General features: G+C 46.0%; 1 protein-coding gene across 2 annotated transcripts in view; it reads right to left on the bottom strand.

Annotated features, from left to right (window-relative positions):
* NTRK3 (neurotrophic receptor tyrosine kinase 3) overlaps positions 1-21,776 on the bottom strand; it is a 216,594-nt gene that overhangs the window by 51,568 nt on the left and 143,250 nt on the right. For both annotated transcript variants that reach the window (XM_033070941.1, XM_033070943.1), the window contains exon 13: positions 1,750-1,880. In XM_033070941.1, the coding sequence (XP_032926832.1) occupies positions 1,750-1,880 (131 nt within the window). The remainder of the gene's footprint in view (positions 1-1,749; positions 1,881-21,776) is intronic.

Below are 21,776 nucleotides of genomic sequence, written 5' to 3'. Positions count from 1 at the left end.
GTGATCCCCACAATGGAGCAGAAATGAAAAATAAGGTGTTCAGAGGACATGCCCTGAACACAGCCCCTCCAGCTTTCCCAGTACTTGACTTTGTCACCTTAACACTCTGCTGGATATAGTGTTTGTGCATTTCTTAGGATGCATTTTGAAGCAGGCTGAATAAAACAGGAAGCTTGTCCATGCCTTCACATCAAAACTCTGTTTATCTGCAGGGCTGCAACCTTTAGATCTGCTAAAAATCTGAGTCCATTTAAGTGAAAGAGTATCACAGCCCCTTCCTTTGGGCCTGGGAGAGAGTCCCTGGGAGCAGGGCAGAGGCAGGCTCTGGGCTGTGCACTCGGCTGCCCTTCACCAGCGTGTCCTGCTGCTGCCCTGAGCTCAGGGACTGGGGAGGCAGTTCTCAGCCTCACTCGGGGACATGACATCTTCAGGAATTGCAGCCAAATCTCAACTTAGTATGTAAAGCCTTTATTCCCGTCTTTTTTTCTTCTTCTTCTTCTTTTTTTCTGTCAGACTTATAACGTGGCCCAAATTAGAGGGATTTTTTTCCCTGCCACTCCCAGAGCTGGCGAGAAGCCAGATTCCAGGGCCCTGCTCCAGAGCTGGAGCTGTGTGATCTTGCAGGATGAAAGGCACTCTGGAGATGTAAGCTCATAGTAGCAATTAACAGAAACAAGCTCAGATGCTGTTTCTGCCTACATGCAAATGAAACTCTGAAGAGACTCGAGAGCCAGGCTTGCTGAGGAAAGGCTGACACTGACAGGCAGGTACCAACCCTGTAATCTAACAATTAATCATGTGGGTGTCTTCATGTCCTCGGCTTTAACCTGTCTCAGAGGTGAAAGGTGCAATGTTGCACTTCACTGCTGGAGCAAAAGGCGACATCTGAGGTAAAAAAAAAAAAACGAACCAGGCTTGAGCTGCCAATGATTAGAACAAGTCACAAGTAACTGGATGCCTCCAGCACTTTGGAGAGAGAGTGCTGGAACCTTTTTCCATGTAGAGCATCAGTTCAAATGCAGACCTTGTTCCAAGGAGTTAAGAAGCATTGGTTAAATCCAAGGGATTAAAGTGTGTCTCTGCCAACTGGTGCCACTTGAGAGGAGAGCACAGTTCTGCTCTGAGTGTTCTGCTCTGCCCAGAGCCACACTGGTGGGGCACAGCTCCCACGAGGAATATCACAAGGATGCAAGCAGCACAGCACAAGCCAAGCTGAACTCATGTTGGCTTAAAACACCCAAAACAGGAGCAACCTGTGGCTAGGCAAGCAGGAGCAGAGTGGAGCCGAGCCGAGTTGCTTTGCCCATCTTGCAGCAAATTGATCCCAGAAAATTGGCTCATCATGCTTAGCTTTCATTGCTCATTTTTGCTGAGGCCTTTTCATGTTTCAGCTTCTGCATGTCTCACAAAAAGATGAGATCCAGAAGGAGCAGGGCCGCGGTGCCTGCTGGAGGGAGGAGATGCACACACACTGTGCTGTGCAGCTTCCAGAGCAGCCTCTCCTCCCTGGCTGAGTCCTGGCCGTGTCAGCAGCAAGGGAGGCTTTGGCTCTGCTGAGAACAGACAACCTTGAAGCGAAACACTGAAACTTTGTGTGACTAAGTGGATTTACCACAATCTCCGGCATCAGATAAATCTCCACGCCTGGCCCCCAGCCCTCCCCTGCTTCCCCTTCCCACACAGGCTCATGCAGTCTCCCTTCACTGGCCAGCCCCTGCCCTGCTCTCTGCCACTCCCCTTGGCATTTACCTTCACTGCCACCAGCATTTTGTCGTTGGTGGGGCTGAGGTTGTAACACTCGGCCAAGAACACCTTCCCAAAGGCACCTTCTCCCAGCTCCCTCTTCAAAACGATGTCTCTCCTCTTAATATGCTGGACATCTGTTGGAGGGAGGGGAGGAAGAGGGAGAGGGTTGAGGGAAGAATGAATCAGGGTTAATTCAGTGAATGGAAAACAACTAATTCAATTTTCTTACAAGCTGCAAGGGAACTGAAATTGCTTCGCAAAAATATCTGCAGGGATCTTTTTACCCACCCACAGAACGCAGCCATCTCTGTGATGGAGTTAGTCTCATGCAAAACATCTGTGAGGAAAGTACTTGAGGTTTATCAGTTCTCATGACAAGCTCGTGGCAAGCTTGTCCTCAGGGAGAGGAACCTTCAGGGCAAATTCTGCTACAAAGACATGAATCTCTTTCGAATGATCCTGGAAATAATCCATCTCCTGTGAGGTGTAGCAAAGGTCACATCCTTCCACTGAAAGGCCAGGTGAGATTAGAAGGTCATGTTGAGTTTTGCATTTCAACTGGGATTAGTTTAAGCTCAAACACGACAGATTTTTGAGGCTGAAGCTTGGCAAGTCAAAGCGTTCCTGGGAGGAGGAGGAGCAGTGACCCCTGTGCTCCTGAGGACATTTGCAGGAGCTGGCTGGAAATGCTCAGCACTGCCCTGCAGCAGGACCCCGACCCTGCAGCAGGACCCCGACCCTGCAGCCTTCCCCTACACGACTGTTCCCTCACAAAGAAGGTCACCCCAGGATGCCATCACTGGCACAACAGATGAGCTGAACCCATTCGTTTCAATGATCCTTTCCACTGACGTTTAGGACAGCGAGGACTGGCAGAGAATAGCAACTGAGGATTCAGGAAGAATCACAAGAGCAGTAGGTTTTAATTTACCAGAGGTACAGAGGCCAATGAAAATTGGTTTGCTCAGCTAACAGGTCATTCCTTAAGATTAAATCTGCCCAGATACCAGGCACCTACAGGGGCAGGTAAGTGACCGTGGGATATCCATGACTCTGTGTCATGATTAAATGTCACAGGGTGCTGGAAGAACTTGCTCTCTTCTGAAGACAACACTAAGGCTCAGCAAACCTTTAAGCACCTGTCTGGCATCACAGCACCTCTAGAACTCCTCAGCAATAAAAAAGGTTTTTTTAATGCTTGGGATGAACTGTGGAAGCAGTTAGCAGTTAGAGATGCACAGCCACCACAGCATTTTCTGGAGGCACAGCACCCAAAACTTCATCTCTATGAACTGTCCTTCAGCAGAGCTTTCCATCAGCCTTGAGATCAGCACAAACCACTACAGCTTCAGCCTGATGGTCATGGCAGGCCAGTGGAGAGCTGTGCACTCTTCTCCAGTGCTCAGTGAGCAAAAGCTGATGTATGAGAGGTCTCCTCAGGCAGAGGCACTACTCTGTACCCTCTTCCCACTATTGTGGGATGTTCATAACCCTGAATCTGTTTGTTCATATATTGAGCCATTTTTGTGCCTTTTCCATCCCTTCCTTGTGCCACAGGAGCTGTAAAGGTATGTGTCCCTTAGATTAGGTGCATTTCCCTTGGGGCACTGCAGATGAAGGAGGTGGAAGTGACTGACTCTGGGTTTCAGGCTGGCTGCAGGGACACATCCCAATCTGCCACCAGCAGGCACCTGTATCAGCCTGAGGGGCCACGTGCCCAGCAACAACACAGGGACCACTTAATGCATCAAAAAGCCAATGGAGGACAAGCATCCTAATGGCTTTCATGCAATTAAGCTTTTTAATTAGGAGCTCAGAGGCAGGTTTATGGAGCTGCCATCTCTGGGCCCTTGGCTTGCTTGGGAAGATGGATGCTGTGAGATTGCACAAGCAATGGGCCTTGTAATGAAAGACACCTCTCTGGGAATTCCCATTGACCTTTCTTAATTGTTCAATAGGCTGAGAACTGTTTCTTACCCATATTAATAATATTAGTAACGTTAAGGCACAGGTTGGTAGGCACATCCGAAATTACTTTGGTTTAAACCTGCAGTGGCAGCCAGGGAGAACAAATCTCATGTGGACTTTGCCTTCTCCTCCTGGTTTAGCTGAGTGTTTAAGGAGTACCTTGAGAAATCTGAGATAAAACGTGTTGAAATGTAAAGTGATGCACTTGGGTGAGGAAACCCCGAATATAAGAAAAGCTGAAATGGCACCAATTTACTTTATAGAGTAGAGGAAAAGGGGTTTATCTTCTTTGTCTTGGCAAGCATTGCTATAGCACTCATCACTACATTACCTGGGTCTTACTGTATTGACAAACCACGTATTTGCATTCTTGGTCTCCCAAATAGCAGCGGCAAGAAAGCTGTGAGGAATGATCTTGTAGTAAGAGGAGCCCAAGGATATTTTTAAAAACTCAGAAATGTAGCAATTGCAATCGGATTGTCCCATTTGGTGTGAGATGAAGTTAAAAAGGAATCAGTCTCAGAAAAACCAGCAATACTATTTAAGAATTTTTACACTTCGGATGAGTAACACCATGAGAACTGAGGCAAACCTCTCTTTCTAAACTCTCCAGGGTCTTGCCCAAAACTTTCAGCTCCCAATTTTTCCTCCCAACAACATCTTAATAAATTATTAGACATTTCTGAGAGCTGGCATCCAAACTATGTAATTATGTCTCTACATTATTAAAATAATATCCCATCTGTCTTTGAGACCAGACTTTACAGCTAGTTGTTAAAAGAGTCACCTGAGAAGTTACAGGGAAAATTTATATGAAAAATTAAATGTGGTATTGTGGCAGACAGAATTGAATTGAGGGAGAAGCAATCCTTTTGCAGTAGTGGACTTGCATAACACTGTTGGATTTAAAGTTAACTTGGGTGGTTATAAAAATAAAAGAGTCATGAAGTTAAGTAGTTTGACAGCAACCAGACAATCTTAATGTCGAATCAGAAAAGTACATTCGCTGATCACAATTTCTCTCAACCTCAAATAGCCATAAATTCTGCTTCATAGTATTTTAGGCACATATTGAATAAGAAATGAGTTATAATAAATTGCTTTTTCACATGCTAGAGGCCTAAAATAGCGAAGTTTAGATCAAATTTTTCCCTTTGTGGCGAGATCAGCACTATGATTAATTCTAACCCACAATAAAACACAGGCTTTAACCATAAAGCAGTGACAAACCCCCGTGGCTCGGTGTGGCTGGCAGTGTTGTTGTGCTCACCTTGCACCTCTGCGCTCACCTGTCCTGCTGTAACTCATGGGGAAGGCCAAATAGCCATGAAAGATGCTGTGCTGCAAGGGCACCTCAGAGGTTCATCTGCATAAATCTGTTTACCTGCTCCTGGAGGAAGCTGAGCCCTGTCTGATAAACAGCTGGTGTTTATTTGTTTTAGGCAGGCAGTGCTGTGCTAATCTGTCTCGGCTGTGTTGCAGTCAGCCCTGTAGACAAGGTGTATGCAAACTGCCTCTCCCTAAGAACCACTCTTTTTATTTTTTTTCCTCCCCATCTACCATTAACTTATAAAAACAAGACAACAAGACAATTCATGAGAAGATCCTGTGCAGAAGCCACAGCAAGACCTGACAGGAAAATAAGCAGAATTGACAGCATGATGAGAACTCATTCGAAGCCACGCTGTACCTGCAGGCAGGATGTGAGTGCCTGACACCAAAGTAATTCCACTTACAATGAAACATCTTCCAGTCCTTGTTTTGGGATCATGATGTTTCTTCATGACACAGAGGAAAAGTTGGGCAGATTTCCCACCTTGCTTCTTGTCCATCAAGACTGAACACGCAGAGAAGGTGTTTCAAACTTTGCCTTCACTGATGCTCTGAGTAGCCCCTTAACCACAGCAGACAGCACCTGACCTGCAGCTGCCTGGAAATGGCTTTAGCTCAGTGATGGCAGCATGGGGGAAGTTAGAGCATTAACAACAGTAGGTCTGGGACTTACTTTTACACATGGCCCCCAAAGCAGAAAGTTTCCTTTTCTCTGGAAGAGCCAAGGCAGAAGGGTAGCAGCTTTGGATCTGCAGAGGGATCTTTACCAACCACCTCTGAACCTTTTGCTGACTCAATCTGTGCCTAAAGTGAATTTAGTCAAAAAAGTGGCTGTCTGAAACCAGAAACTCCTTCCTCCCCATCCCTTGCTCCCATATGTCCTTAGTTCTGCTCCTCTCATCAAAACAAACAGCTTCTAGTTTGTTAAACTTGTGGACATAACACAGCCATGGGATACCGGGGAAGAAGAAGAAGAAGGAACAAGATTAATTCTGCTTTTCTCATACATCAATCTACCATGTCCCAGTGGGTCATTTCTGCACTGGCCCATGTGATAGAGCCTGGAAAAATCAGAACTTTTCCACTTACATCACTGATTCAATGATTCTTCTCCCATCTTTTACTCTCATATTGCAGAGTCTCTCTATCTTATGGTAAAATCAAGGCAAAAAGACCCTGACTCAACCTCCAAATTCCAGGTAGAGCATATGGAGCTGGTAATAGACTGTGTGCAATGAAAACACCTTGTTTTGAATAACCACCACTTTTCAATCACATGAGCGGATATAGGGAAGTTATATGAGTACATTTCATGAATCTAATTTTCCAATTACTGTCTCATTTCTAAATCAGTCCTGGGCGTCAGATGAAGAAGAGATGGGTTCAGTGACACTGCAAATTCTGCATTTCAAATTCCTATCACAACCAGCATCTTTAAAACCATGGTTTGCTAATACTCTTGAAACCTGGATGCACATGATTGTGTTTGGAAACAGATGACTACAGTGGGAGGAAAATGGACAAATCAATCTCCAAAAAGAGTAAACTGTGAGCAGTGTGGCCAGTACTTAAGTAAGAGCAAACTGCAAAACTACTAATGCTGGATCATTTACACCAGGTCAACTTCAGTTGTTAAATTAATTAATTTCAATTAATTCCTCACATCTTCTTTCAAACTCCCAAACAGCAAGCAATCAGTCTTCTTGTATTTCTAGTGGGTCTTCTGACCCTGGACTATTAATTCACAAACAACCTGCAGATTGCTGGTGGAATAGAGCAAAATTATAGACATTTCCCCCTTTACTTTTTGCTACCCTCTTTATCAGAAGATTCCTCTTCTAGCCTAGAAAAGTTCAATATCAATTTTCTATAAATTTCTCTTCTCCCCTCGCATATGACCCTGTTTTCCCTAAAGGTAGGTCCTTTCCTGCTCATCTTCACCATCCTCCCGTTGAATTCCACATCATGGAATTTCTTCTCTCTTTTGCTTCTTTATTTTTTTGCCCCTCTTGCTGTTCAAGCCCTGTTTTAAAACTGACTTATTTTAGATCTGTTTCTAGGGTGTCCTGAATTGTGTCTGATCCTGAGCTCTTTGTAGATATGGTCTTGATTTTCATAAGCTTCTAAAGCCTCATTTGCATCAACAGTGCTTTATAAATGATAACAACAATGACATTTTTCAGCAGCGGCTGAGTCATTTGCTGTAACAACTAATTTATACCAAAGAATTGTCTCTTCTCTTTCTACATAAGTTGTCCACAAAAAGGTAGCAAAGTTCTCACTTAGTCGACGTGATTCATTCATTTCTTCCTTGACACTGCTGGAATAACTCCTGTGAATAAATGCTGCACAGTTCCACTGCTCTGCCACAATTAAAATCAAATAAACAAAGCTTACAATTGACACTGGAAATCTTGTCACCACGACATGTAAGTACCAAGCAGAGAGCCCTTCATGTCAGGCAGTCAATCTCAGCCTGGATGGGAACCAAACATCTCAATGAGTTACACGATGTACCTGATCAGAGCAGAGCGCGCATCGGGCAGGACCAGATCAAAAAGCCCTGCCACTGGAGGCATTCTCTCACAGATTTGTCTCATAGAGACAGAAGATAACACATAGGCAGGCTGCACAGAGCCTGAGTCTCCCTCCTGACCCAGTGCAAATCCATCAAAGTCAATGGAGGATATTGATTTCAATCATGGACTGCTGTGAAGTACATGTAAACAAAGGGAGAATCAGTCCCACATCATTTTAAAAAATTGAGACATAAGCAGGCTGTTTCTTATCTCTCCTTGGACTCCAGGCAGGTAGCCCTTCACTTGTGGTGGCTTCTCTCCCAGGTCTGACATGAGCCACCTCTGGGAAAGGGCCCAGGTACACGTTCCGACAGCTCGGCACGCTGCCCAGACACTGGCTCTTGCCAAGTTCCTCTGTAAGGCATCCTTCAAGGACTTGGACTCAAAGAAGTCGTGGTTATAAGCACCAAGCAGTTCTGACACAAATCACAGAGATTTATGTAAAGCATATCTGAATCTTTGGGATCTTGGTGGAGCAACCACAGCCCTCAGCTCAGCTAACAATTGCACTCCTTCACAAAGACCTGAAGAGAAAGCTGCTTTATGTTTCTGCAGTTCTTTTCATTTTCTTACCATCTGCTCCATTCCTTGGGAGCAGCACAAGGCATGAGTGCAGATCCCAGGTGGGAAGGAGGCTTTATTGCTCAGCTGACCCAGCAGACCCAGAGCTAATGCACTACATGCTGCTAAATGGGCCTTGGTAAAAAATAACAGGACTTGACGCATTTAGCTGGACAGTCTTGGCTTAAAGAATTATCCAGTTATACCAATCTACTCCAGGAGCTAAAGTTCAGTGCAATTGAGCTCAGGAAAACAGGAGAGGAGCAACCTCTGCATGCCAGATCTCTGATGCTTTGGAAATAGCTGACATCCACCATTTCCAAGCACACCTCTGGCAATCAGGACATCACCAGCTCCTCTGGATTTTGCTGCTGCAATAGCAGAGGCAGAGGAAGCTCTGACCCAAAGCGCTGCCTTTCAGCTTCCAGCTGACTCCAGCCAGCCCTGATCTGAGGGAGAGATGCAGCAGAACAGCCCTCAGGCTCCACAGAGGGGTGTGATTTGCAGCTAATCCAGTGGCTGAATTAGTGCCCTCTGAGCTGCAGCATCAGCTCCAAAAGCAGCCACAGAGACCACCGACAACAACAGTGCAATTGTGCAGTGCTCTTGGAGCTGAAGGGAAGTGGAAAGGGAGTTTTTGTGTGTGTGCAATGTGTCTGTGTAAAAGAGCTGATAGAAAGGCAAAGCACAAGCACCCCTTAAACCAACAACTCATCAGAAACAACTTCAGAGCCCCAAGCTCCCTCACCAAAACACCCTGACAGCCACCTGGAAGCAGGTGACATTGCCTGGTGTGACATACCTGCAAAGTTTAAACCCAAACCAAAGCAAATTCTCATTTACTTCATGGGGAAAAAAAAAATCTTTAAAATAGCAAAATTAGAATGCACCATTCCACAATCACTTTTTAAGCAAAAACTTCTTTCACCTTAAACCACCTGACATTGCTATAAAACAAAGCACAACTTCAAGCTCTTCTCATCCATTTCAGTCCAATAAATCTGAGTACAAACCACTTGACAATTATTTTATGCAAAAGAAATACAAAGTGTCCCACAGCTACTGGGTGCTGAGCAGTCTCAGCTGGGAAGCACAACATAGTCCTGCAGAACCAACTATTATCCTGGGGAGATCTAAACAGAAGGAGATAAAGCAAGAGGAAAGATCCCGAGCATCACCCCCAGCCTGACAATGACCACAGCGGCAAATGAAAGAACCCTTCAGCACATCCATGCCTTGCACAGCAGTGAGCTCTTGCCTCTGAGTCAGAATCCACCTCCTTCTCTTCCTGCAGATTTATGACTTTCTGGAATTACTCAAACAAGAGTTCATATCAACAGGACCTTCCCTTGATCCAACAAGGTAAATCTCTTCACCTGAGCTGTTGTCAAAGATTAAAATGTCCTTTAGTATGGAGACCTTGAAGACTTTACCAAAAGAAGCCCAGTGCTCCCCAGGCTCCCTGTGGCTGCCAGGGTTGGGGTTAGGCAGCAGGCAGCTGTAAATGGGTTCCCAGCTGTGCCCCAACCCAGTCTCTGCCTCTCCTTGTGCTCAAGACACATCAAGATCCTCTCAGGTTAAGACAGTCACTCTGGTCCCTTTTGCTGTTGCCACCTGTACAAAACCTGGGGCCAGGTTCACCCTGTGCTTGCCAATGGCTCTGCATGCACCAACTCCTCCTCAGCTGGCTCCCAGGGGAACACAGAACACTGCTGGGACCAAAACCTTACTAACATTCCAGGCAAAAGACTTAAAACCATCTACTGACTCCCAACATCATCTGCACCTTCTCAATTTCTGGCTGACACTAGGCTGGAAGGACCAACAGCCTTTCCAGCTTCAGCAGCTTCTCAGACATCCAGCACAACTTCTCATCCTGAGGGTGCATTAGGCTCTGCCTTTTGTACACAGGGGTTAGCAGACAGCTGGCATCTCCTGAGAATAAGAATGTCAAGACATGGGTAGAGGGGGGAGTGGGTTGCAGAGGTCTTTGCACTGGGTGAAATGCCCAAGAGCCCAATAACAACATATCACAAAAGGGATCTTACACAAAGCATTGTCCTCACCAACTCACTGATACACTCCAGCAGCTCTCAGAAACAGGGACTGGGATTCTTGGCAGGGTGGGAGGAAAAGGGAGAGAGGAGAAGGGAGTCTTTCTGGTGAGCATGTTTTCTTTCCACCAGCCAGGCCCCTAGGTCCCCTGCTGCCAAAGCACTCAGAATAAAACATTAATTCAATACCACACATTTAATTACACATTATTTGAAAGTGAATTTATTTAACAGAGGAAAATAGTCTTCAGAGAGCATCTGCCTCCTTCAGACTCATGTGTCTGCAGGGAGGGGGCTTGGAGAGCAGATAGGAGGCATAATGGTTTGTTTTACATCAGCAGCTATTGCTGTTCAGTTCATCCCTTCAAAAGAAGAGATTTTAGGGAGATAGAGTTGTGTTTTGCTGCAACTTACCAGCTGATTTGATTTTCCAGCTAGTTTTCACTTGATTGGAAAGTGCTGCTGCAGACAGATACCACTTGTCTTTCTGTTTTACAATTTTTCCAAGAGAAAGGCAGGATTACTGGTGGAGGGTTGGAGGGGGACTGGCTGCCCCTCGAGGGACCACGTGCTAGTCAGATTTCAGGCTTAAGGCTTTAACAACACAGAAATCAGACACTTAACAGCATCCTATTGCTGTGATGGATAATCACAAGCAAGTGGGAAGTGACTGGGTCTCAGCAGCAGCCTGGCAGCTTGGAGAACATCTCCCAGCAGGAACACAGAGGCTTACTTTCCATCCCTGAGAGGCAGGGGCTCAGAGCTATGGACTGCCCCAGCCTGGGAGCTGACTGCTGGCCCTGCCTGCTACAGCAGGGCTGGGAGCCCGGCAGAACCAGAACCTGCTTTCAGCAGCACTGAGACTCACGTTTCCACAGCCAGGGCTGCACTGCACACCTGGCAGCAGAGTCCAGTGCTCACATTTCCCAAACCAGAGCTGCACTGCACACCTGGCAGCAGACTCCAGAGCCTCACATTACCCAGAGCAGGGCTGCACTGCACACATGGCAGCAGATTCCAGAGCCTCACATTTCCAGAGCTCCATTGCACACACAGCAGCAGACTCCAGAGCCTCACATTTCCACAGCCAGGGCTCCACTGCACCCATGGCAGCAGAGTCCAGTGCTCACATTTCCCAAAGCAGAGCTGCACTGCACACATAGCAGCAGACTCCAGTGCTTCACATTTCCCCAGCTCCATTGCACACACAGCAGCAGACTCCAGAGCCTCACATTTCCCAAACCAGGGCTGCACTGCACACCTGGCAGCAGAATCCAGTACCTCACATTTCCAGAGCTGCACTGCACAGCTGGCAGCAGACTCCAGAGCCTGGTGCCTGCAGCAGCCCCTCCATGAGCTGCTGCAGGGCCAGAATTGAGTTCCTGGTCCTTTGAAGGAAGGAGTTTGCTCCCAGGGAGCTCAGCCCTTGTCCTTTGCTGTCCTTTGGCAGTCTCAGCAGGCAGGTGCCACACTGGTGCCACATGAACCTTTCTCCAGCCCTCACCCTGCACTGTTTCTTCCTCATGCTCCCTAATTTGGGATCAGCACTGAAAATCTCCCTCATCTTTGCAACAGCCTTGATTAGGCTGCATTCCCTCTCACCCCAAACAGACACAAAATTGTGTCAGGCACCACCACTGCTCCCTCCAAAATGTACCAGCACAGCTCAGCCCAGTTAGTACTGACCCCCAGAGCAGGATGTGTCTCTGACAGACATCCCATGGTCAGTCATTGCCCTTTTTGGCCTCAGCAGCCAGATCTTGCTGGTGTCATTCCCATCCCAGCCATCCACCTTTGTGCCATGCTGCAGAGTGCTTGCACACCCATGCAAATATTGCAGCACAGAGTTCAGGTCACAGCATTAAGCTTTTCCTTGTAATTTTGAGTATTTAGGAGGTTTTACTACTGTTTCAGTATTGTTCAGTTGCTGCCCTGATTCACAGTTTGAAGGATTTAGCCCACACCATTATTGGTAAAAAATTCCAGATATGTTGAATATGTTCTGGAAAATATGTGACTATTCGAAGGGTGGCACTAAAGAAAGAGGTATGGTTTGGCAGTGGTTGAGACTAAAACTCCAATCTCCATTGCAAAATCCAGAACAAGAACTGACCCCAAAGTTGGATGCAAAATGAAGAAGTATTTTTAGACAAAGTGCGGTTTCCTCCAGATGTGGAAGTGCATAAAGACTTTCAGAAAAATCTGTTGTGACAGAATTCCTGGGCTGTCTCAAAGCAGAAAATTTGGTGAAAGGGCCTTGTGTTCTGCATTTTCCAGTTAGAGCTCCAGGCAGGTTGGAAGTGCTTCTGATTGTTACCATCCTCACCATCATCACAAAGAAAAAAAGGAAAAGAACATTTTGGAAAGAAATATAGCATCATCTCTTTTTTTTTTCTTTTTTTTTTTTTAGTGTCTGTAAACTCCAGGTAGTAATAGCATTTCTTGCCCCATGCCCAGTCATTTTTCCACCAAGAGCTTTGCCTGGTGGTCATTAAACAAGTGGCTAATGCAGCCAAACCCATGGAACAAGAACATTCCAGAAGTGAGGCCATAGACAGCAAAAACACGAGGTGTTGAAAGACAGATCTCAGGCTCAAGTTATGATTTTGTTAGAAAGTCTCTCTAGTTTGCCCAATTTCCATCTCTCTCTTTCCTTCCCACCTCCTCCAACTCCCTGTCTTGCAGGACCGACACAGGAGGTGTTCTGTCTGTGGCTTGATGAGGTGTTCCTTCAGATTCACATTTTCCTAGCACCCCAAATGGACCTTGCTCTGTCTCTGTTTCTGCCTGAGGTTTCCTTGGCTTGTTCTGTCTGCACATCCCTTTTTCCATCTCACCAACTCCTGCAGAAGGAAACCCCTGAAGGAGGAGTAATGTGAGACAGCTCTGCCTGCTGGGCTCTAAAATTACCGTGGTTTGGGTGATTTAGGCTATTGTTAAGAGGCAGCAAATTATGCAGAGAGGGATAAAGAGGAGGAGGATTGTACAAAGGAATTACTAATCTGATGGGGAGAGCAGCTGGTCCTCCTCTAACCCTCCAGGTCTGTGCATGATTGTGCTCCTTTGGCCTGTGCCTGAGTCACAAGAGGAATGAATTTTGTGCTGGTGTTCCTGTGAGGCTGCACACCAAGAGAAATCCACTTTTCCTGCGAGGTTGCCTTTGCTGTAGAAAAAAAAAAAAAAAGAGCAGCTCTAGATGAGAAAAAGGAGCCCCCCAGCACCCTGGGTCCATCCTGCAGAAGAGGATCCCTGAAGGCAGCAACTCAGCCAGGCATTGAGTCCAAAGCTGTTCCATGGTGGGATCCAACTTGTTTCCCAGGCAGTGGCTGTGCAGAGAATTGTTCAGCCAGCAGCACCTTCCTCTGCTTGGCAGAAACAAATCTCTTTAGCAGTGAGAAGTGAACCAGAAATAGGTTTCCATGGGTTAGGCTTTGAAAATCCCTCGTGGCCAGGAGGTCAGCACTGTTTAAGGAACCACATGCTCTTGTTAGAGCATCCTTCCCTGATGGCACTGCTTCACTCCTGCCCTTATTGTGGTTATAAAGGAGAATCCATCCTGGGTTGTTGTCTCTGACACTCCCAGCACGGGGAGAACACAGGGTGGTAAAACAAAATATATGTTTGTCCATTTTTCTGTCTGTCATTCATCAGCAATGTCATCACCATTATGAGCCAGATGATTGGGGTGAATTTTCACAAAATCCAGCACAAATTTCAATGAGTGCAAGAGGAAAAAAAAAAACAAAAAAAGAATCCTACAGTTTTCTTCTGTGGCCAAACATCAGTGTCTGCACCAGGGGAAATATACCCAGTTAATTCTTCTTAAAGGCCCTGGTGAGACTCAAGAAAACATTCTGCAGTGCTGGTAGCCTCAGAAGACATGATTAATTGCAGATGGTGAAAAGGTGCATGTTCAGCTTTAACTGAGCTCTGTCTGAAGACTGGATGATTGTTAAGTTGGTATTCAAGGCACTTGGGGAAGGCAACCTATGAGGATCTTCATCTACAAAACCAAGATATTATATATATGTACTTTTTATATATATCATATATGGTTTAACAGCTTAAATTTAAATGTGTATTGTGAAGTTTTACAGCAAGAACATACTGCTAGCGGGAAGGACCAAAATCAGCAGGATTACTGGGGAAGGTGGGAAAGAGTAATACTGTTTTTCAATTATCTGAGGATGCAGAGGCACAAAAAGAACATCCCAAAGCTGGCAACAGCAATTTGTAGATGAATGTACGTGGGTGATGCTGCAGGGCACTGTGTGGGGTATAATGGTAGAAAAATCTTCAATACCTTTAGCTGTTTCTCCTCACTCGCCTAGGATACATCTCATTTCACCCAAAAATACCTTGAACAAGACTATACATGCTGTTTTCCTGAACTGCCTTAATTGAAGGGCCAGCATCAGATATTGGGATTGTAACATGGCAAAATGAGACTCCACTAATCCAATCCATCAATCTCCCTACAAATGCTGTCTCCTTATTGCAATCTGAGCTTGGAAAGTGACCCCAAATTCAGCTTGTATTGAAAAGGTCACCTTGAAGTCTTTTCTTTATCAATCAGAGTTTAAAGCAAGTCTCTTAACCTTTTCCCAGGGCAGAGATTTTTTTTAAGCAGGTAGTGGGAAAACCTACCCAGATCAATATCTGAGTGCATATGAGCACCCAGAGTTCAAAACTTCAGACTTCTTGCATTTACACAGCCAGGCTGCAAATCTCCTGCAAACAGAGCTCACATCAAGTCATTTGAGGTCTCCAAACAAGAAACTGGAATTGTAGTGAGAGAAGAAAAAAAAAAATAAAAAAAATGGAATGAATAATTACCAAGCTGTTAAAAATCACATCTTCATTTCTGGAAGGAGTTCAATGAACAAAAAATTCCTACGCTGCCCAGTTTGCTTCATTTATCCTTTCTTAATGGATAGTGCTGTTTCTCTGTGGCATAAATTGCAGTGTCTCTCCCTCTGCTTCTCTTCTCTCTCTAGGGATTCCTCTCTCAAACACATCCCAAATCAGGAGAGGCTCTGGCTGTGTTTGGGACCTGGAGCATAGTCAGTGCTGGTGAAAAATCCCTCAGTCCATGATGCCACAGCAGGAAGGAGTCTGGTTCCTGCCTTCAGCATTTTCTTCCAGCTCATTAGCAGGCATGAAGAAAAACACAGGTGATTAACACTGACTTCCAGGACACATCACTTTCTACCTCTTTCCAATTGGAAACACTTTTAGCAACAGCTCTTTTCTGTCTCTTGCTCTTAGAGCAGATTTCTACACGGGTTCTTTGTTTTGTCGATGCTTTTGTCAATGCTTCTACTCCCAGTCATTAATTTCAGATGCTGGTCCTTGTCACACACTTGTGGAACATCTCAGTGTACTATACCCACGGAATTTCCCTCACATATGGTGGTGGTGGTGGGTTTCTCAGGAAATGCCAACAGATTAGTAGAGTGTGACCTCCCACTCCTTCAAACCATGTTGTTTTGGCCTTCACAGAGCCTGGCTTTCCAGGTGCTCTCCCACAACATCCTTTAAAGTTTAAGAAGATTCCCAAGAATTTCCCAGAGCAAACACCAAACTCACTGGTCTGTCTCTTGTCCCCATGATGTCCACCACTTTAAAACTCTCATCCATCTGCCCAGTGTTAAACAGGCAAATTAAAATGTCAGCAAAGAGCTTGGCAAGTTGTGTGCATACCCTCAGGATGTGCTCTCCATCTGCAGAGGATGCTCACCTGGTCACTGATATGAACTCTTCATCCTCCATAAAGCTGGATACAATTTTGGCAGATGAAAAATATTGAATAGTCCTTCTCTTCTCTTATCACTGATTCAGGCTGGCTTTTGTTCTGCCATCAGTGTAAGTTCTCCATATATCACTCTCAAGATAAACACTTGCTCCTCCATATCCTCTGTACCAGCTAACTGTTCCCCTCAAAACTCCAAACCCCTCCTTGATGTGAGGTCAGTTTTGTTGTCTCTGAGGCACTTATGTGCAAAAGGACTTTCCTGTCTGAAATACACCCTCAGCATCTGTATGGCTGCTGCTTTCCATTCCTTTATTTTCTCTGCATTCTTCTTCCTCCCCTCTCCTTTCATTGTGATACTTCAGCAGTGCCCCATTATGGTCTCAGCCTCTTGCTCAGCCAGCCTGGTCTATGTCAGTCCCATCATCCTGCCTTTTATTATCTTTGTTTTTCCTAGAGTGAATGTTTAGGGCAGCCTTCCCAACTGAGTCTGAAAGACCTGCATTAAAGCCCAGCCAGCTTTCTTCCCCTCATTTCACATTCCCTGTAAGCCAGCTCTCTGAAAGGCCACTGGTTTTGTGTGGCTGCCCTTTCTGCAGACCCTCCTCAGCACTTCAGCTCCACAGGGAATATAATCAATTCAATTTCAAGTGTATTTATTACAGTTGCTCAATTTCCTTTAATCTGTCATTTCTCCTTTTCCTCCCCCCACGATTGCTTTCTTTTCATTGAGCTGTGAGTGCACTGAGGACGTTTTTACCCCTGACCCTCGCTGCCTGCTCCAGCCCATCCCTGCACTGGCTCACGCCGGGCGCCTTGTGCACTGATTATTGCTCATTATCCTGTGGTTTAATGAATGTGCTGGGCCCTTTGCAAACAAATGCATGTGTCACAGACAGCAGCTCCCCCACTGCTGACCCCTCGGGACTAATTGAGGCAGGGAAGACAACACTTTCAGGCACAAATTGCCTGTATCATCAGCACTGAGAGGGAAAGAGACCGAGAAACTCTCCAAGGCTGTTTGAGAGAAGGAAATCGTAACAACAGAGTGCCCATGTCTGCCTGAGGCTTGTAAAACAACATATTTCTGGGCAGGGAGAACAATGTTTTAATGTAGGGATGGATGTCCCTCCAGTGACAAGGCTGAGTGCAAAACCACAAGCATCCCTTCAGAGCTGGAGCTGTAAGAGGCAGAGAAGCCCCAGCTGACATGAAAACCATCAACATGCCTCCCTATGTAAAGCTGTGTGAGCACACACACCTCCCAAGGTTTAATTGGTGTATTAATGTATTAAAGCACTGACACAAACAAACAGGGACTGCCTTCATAAGCTACAAAATCCTTGAGTACATTGTAATTAGCTGGGCTTGTTAAACCACTTAATAAGCAATAGATAGCATGTGTCTGATGCCCCAGCATCTTGGCTCAGAGGGAAAGACAGGCAATTGCTTAAATATGAAATGTGTTCAGTTGTTAAGTGAATGCTAAGAACTGCTCCCCTGACACAGGAAACTTCTGCCCAGGGCAAGCACAGCTGAGACCAACAGGAGCATCACTCCATACAGTCCCCACTCCTCCCCTTGTGTCCTGGAAAGGTGGAAGGGCTGGCACTGGGAACCAGAAAGTCATCACCACTGTGATCACCCTTTTCCCACTCCCTGAAGAGTCCCAGGAAAGGGGAAAAGTGAGCAGGGACACAGCCAAACCAGGTAAGACAACTGTAGAGTTCCCCAGCGTCCCTGAATGCAAATGGCTAGGCAGTGCTTTAATTTTATCCCAGATCCCAGCTTACTCCCACAGTGCTAGCACCCGTCCATGTGCCCCTGTGCAGTCCAGCTGGCTATCCAGCTCCAAATTTAACTTTCCCCAGCACATCACCACGCACAACTGCAGCCTTCTGCAAGCAGGCAGAGAAACTCCCTTAAACACAGCTCCCTTAAACACCTCCTCCACCCGAGTCCACCACGGGGATTTGCAGCTCTGCAGCTATTCCTAGATCTCAACTGGATTCTTCTTTTCATCTTTGTTCTGCCTCCTATTCTAGTGCTCAACCCCAGGCCTGCTGCCTTGGAGCTTCCTCCAAATGCTGCATTCATCCATTTTTAAAGGTGACCTTCCAACTTTAAAGAAGTTAGCAAGCCTCACTCTCTTCATTTGCCCTCTCCTTCTTTTCAACCTGCTCTTTATTATGAATTAAAAACGGGCCTGAAAGGTTTTCTCTATTAAAAAATAAAAGCTTTAGAAAGAGCACATGTTTCCAAATCATTTCTCTCCCAGTTTTTGCAGATGTCTTGCATGTCATGGTGTTTGCTTGCTGCAAACTCTCAGCTGCCAGCCCTGCTGCCCTGATTCAGACACTTACCTGACCTTGTGGAGTGCCTGTCACCCTACCCCACCACTGGTCACTCTCTCCCTAGTTCTGTCACTGCTGTTTGGCAAAGCAGTGCCCTGAAAGGTTCTGGGTGAAAAATAACTTTTGAGTGAGCAGAGTTAAAAGTGGGTTTATTTTTAACTTGGACAATACCAGATACCCAGGCTACACTGTGGCCTCATAAGCTCTGGTGCTGGCACAAATGAAGGGCAGCAAATAAATGAAGCTCTCTTTATTTCACCTTATTGCCAAAAGTGCATTATACAATCCCTGGGGCAGTATAGCAGTGGAAAGGGAAGGTGTCTCCAGCCCTGAGCAATAAGATTACTCTTGCCAATGAATTGGTGACAGTAATTAAAAAGGAAATAGCAAAGCAACATGAGAGTTTCCTGCTGCTGTGGTACAACATTTTGCCATTTAATCAGGACAAGCAGAACATGAATTTTTACTGTAATACAACTGATACAGGAAAGAAAACCATGATTTTAAAATGTGAAAGCTCAACTTCCAGCCCTTCTCTTAGATTACAGAATCAAACAAACAACAGCAAAGCACAAAGAAAATAAACCAAACAACCAGTCCTTCTTCCTCCCTTTCCACTATTTTGGCTGTGAGTTCTGCTGCTATCCAGACAGGTTGTGTTGGCTATTTCTTTTAGCCAAGAGGTCAGGACACACAAATCACTGCCATACAGCCACACTCTGGATTTAATCATCAGCATTTGCTTCCATCCAAGAAACCAGAGACACTTTCTGAGCTAAGGACATCTGCCTGCCAGGCATGAGGCTCACACCCACAAACTCATTTCATGCTGACCACCAAGTGACCACAAGTGAGCAGCAGCCCTTATTCACATCTGGCTTGTGCCACACTGAGCCTGGAAGTGCTTGGCTCAGTCAGAAAACATCCAGCCTCTCTTCCCAAACCATTCAATAATCCCTACCTGACATGGTTTGCCAGGCTAAGTGTTAATCCTTAAACCCTGCTTGATCCCAGAGCATCCCTAGGACTCTCATTCTCTTTCCAAGCCACAAGTCCTTGCTTTTCCTGACAGCCCCACTGTGCTCTCACATGCTCACTAGGACATTCACTTTAGCTCTTCAAAAGCCAGCCATCAAGCTGTACAACAAGGGAAGCTGATGATTATGCTCTTCCAACAATTATCCACTGAAACTAGGTGAGGAGTTCAGATTTTAGAAGAAAAAGAGGGCTTCCCAAAGCAAAGGCAAGATTTCAAGGAGGTACTGCCAGGTCAAGTTTGAGTGCAATACATAATGGAAGGCTCCTTGCTTCGCCTCCCAGCCTCAGCCTTTCCTTGGCTCTGATGCTCAGTTTTATCTTTGGGCTATGAATGATTCATGGAGCCTTAAAATATATATAATCTATATCTCCTAGAACAAAGAGTCTTTTTTTTTTTCATGGTTTTTAAGGGAGCACAGAGCAGCATGTGTGCTGCCTGCACTTGGGCTCAGCTATCCCTTGGGAAAGGACCCTTGTGGCTCCCCACTTCTTCCCAAACCCAAGCAGCTGTTCTGAGCTTGCAGCTGAGCTCTGTGAGAGACCCCAGCTCAGTCTCTATGGCAGAGATGTGCTGCTGAGGGTCTCCAGAGCTGCTGTCTGGAATCACACGCAGTTCAGTCTATTCTCATCCATCCCTGGCAGTCCCAGTGCATGAACACCATCAGTGGACTGTGGGGCACTTAAATCATTTATACAGAACTGCAGAAGGCAAAGCTGCAGCAAAAACTTACCTGCATGCCACAGCCCAATCCCTTCAAGGCTTTACCACCCCGTCCTCCAGTCCTCTGCCCTGGGCTGTGGATCACACTTAATGAATGTGTTTCTTCCCTTGGAAATCCAGCACCACCTTTCCATCATGAGTATTTGATTCCTACTACACATACAGGCACAAACACACACCCCTCTGCATCATGATCAGCAAGCATCTCCTTACTTCTCCAGACAAGGACACAACTTTGGACACAACTTTGGATGTCGTGCCAAAGGCATTTCCTTTCCAGCTGGAGAGATGCCCATCCTCTGGTTTCTTGTTGAGGAACCTAAGCATAGGGCTGGGTGAGATCTGGAGAAAGCTCCAACCAGTGGGGACCTGTTCTTACTCAGAAGGGAGCACAGGGAAATGAGATGGAGAGGTTTCAGAGAGGGAGGGCTGGACTCCTCAGTGGCTTGTGTCCACACCAAGAGCCCAGCTGGATGGCAGGCTGAGCATCACAGACTAAGGGCACAGACATGCACCAAAGGCTAGAGCCAGCCCTTCAAGGTACAACCCAAATAGATTCCTGTGCAGCCTTTGATTTCAGTGGCCCTTTCAGATCAAAGAGACAGGTTTCATCTGTGCTGTGTCTACAGCTCATGATCACCACATTTCCTTGCTCTTTGAGTCTTAGAGGTCTTCCTTAGAAGGGACATTGTCAATCCTTACCTATTTGGGTGTACATGACAACATCTGTTATGCTCAGGAGTCTTTGTTTTCTAAGGATTGTGAGACTGCTATTCATATCATTCTGCCCTTTTTTTTTTTTTTTTTTTTTTTTTTGATGTTCATGCCAGCACTACTGAATCTAGAGAAGGAAATTTGGCAAAACATGAGATGCTTCACATATTACTGCCATGCCAGAAGCTTAAGGACCTACAGAGAATGTTACCCAACTCCCAAGAGTCCACTGTGAGGTTAACAGGATGAAACTGAGCTCAGGCTAGTCACAGGATGATACTTTCATCCAAGATACACCTCAGGGATTCTGTTACCTTCTTGTGAAGCCATAACTACAAGATCTTCTGTTGGGATTGAGTGGCAAGCATGTCATATGGCTGCAAAAAAGGTGTTCTCTCTGTGTTGGATGCACTGCTGGCCCTGGGAAGGAGACTTAAGGAACATCACAGCCTTTTTTTGCTGATTGCTAATGAAAATGAGAGGCTGGCACTCTTATCAAGCAGCCACCCTTGCAGTTCTGTGCTCTCAGGTTCTGCAAAGGAGTCAGCAGCTCTGCCAAACACCTCCCCCAGCCCTGCCATACCTGCTGGCATTCCGGCTGCATCCTCGGCTGGTCAGACAGGAGCAGCCGTGGGCGTTAACCCCGGGCTCCAGCAGCACTTGGCTCTTCTGCTTTTCCACTCCCACAGTGCCAGACCTGCAGCATTTCCAGCCAGAACAGCCCCTGCCTTTTCCTGAGCAGGACTGACAGTTTCCCACTGATACTGTCTAATGCAGTCAGTTAGCATCGATGCATTTAGAGCAGATCCATCAAAATAATTCCTGCTGGAGGTCTGAATGCAGCACATTACACACAACAGCTCCCTAGAAGGAGAAAAATGACACTTACCTGTCTTTAAGTGAGGCCCTTCTCAGTCTCCTGCAGCACCTGGGCATGGTGAGATGTGGCTTTGGGGG

This window comes from Catharus ustulatus, chromosome 12 (genome assembly GCF_009819885.2).
Source record: "Catharus ustulatus isolate bCatUst1 chromosome 12, bCatUst1.pri.v2, whole genome shotgun sequence".
In the NCBI taxonomy this organism is placed as follows: domain Eukaryota; kingdom Metazoa; phylum Chordata; class Aves; order Passeriformes; family Turdidae; genus Catharus; species Catharus ustulatus.
The sequence above is the reverse complement of the archived record's forward strand: the minus strand, read 5'-3'. Positions and strand labels throughout refer to the sequence as shown.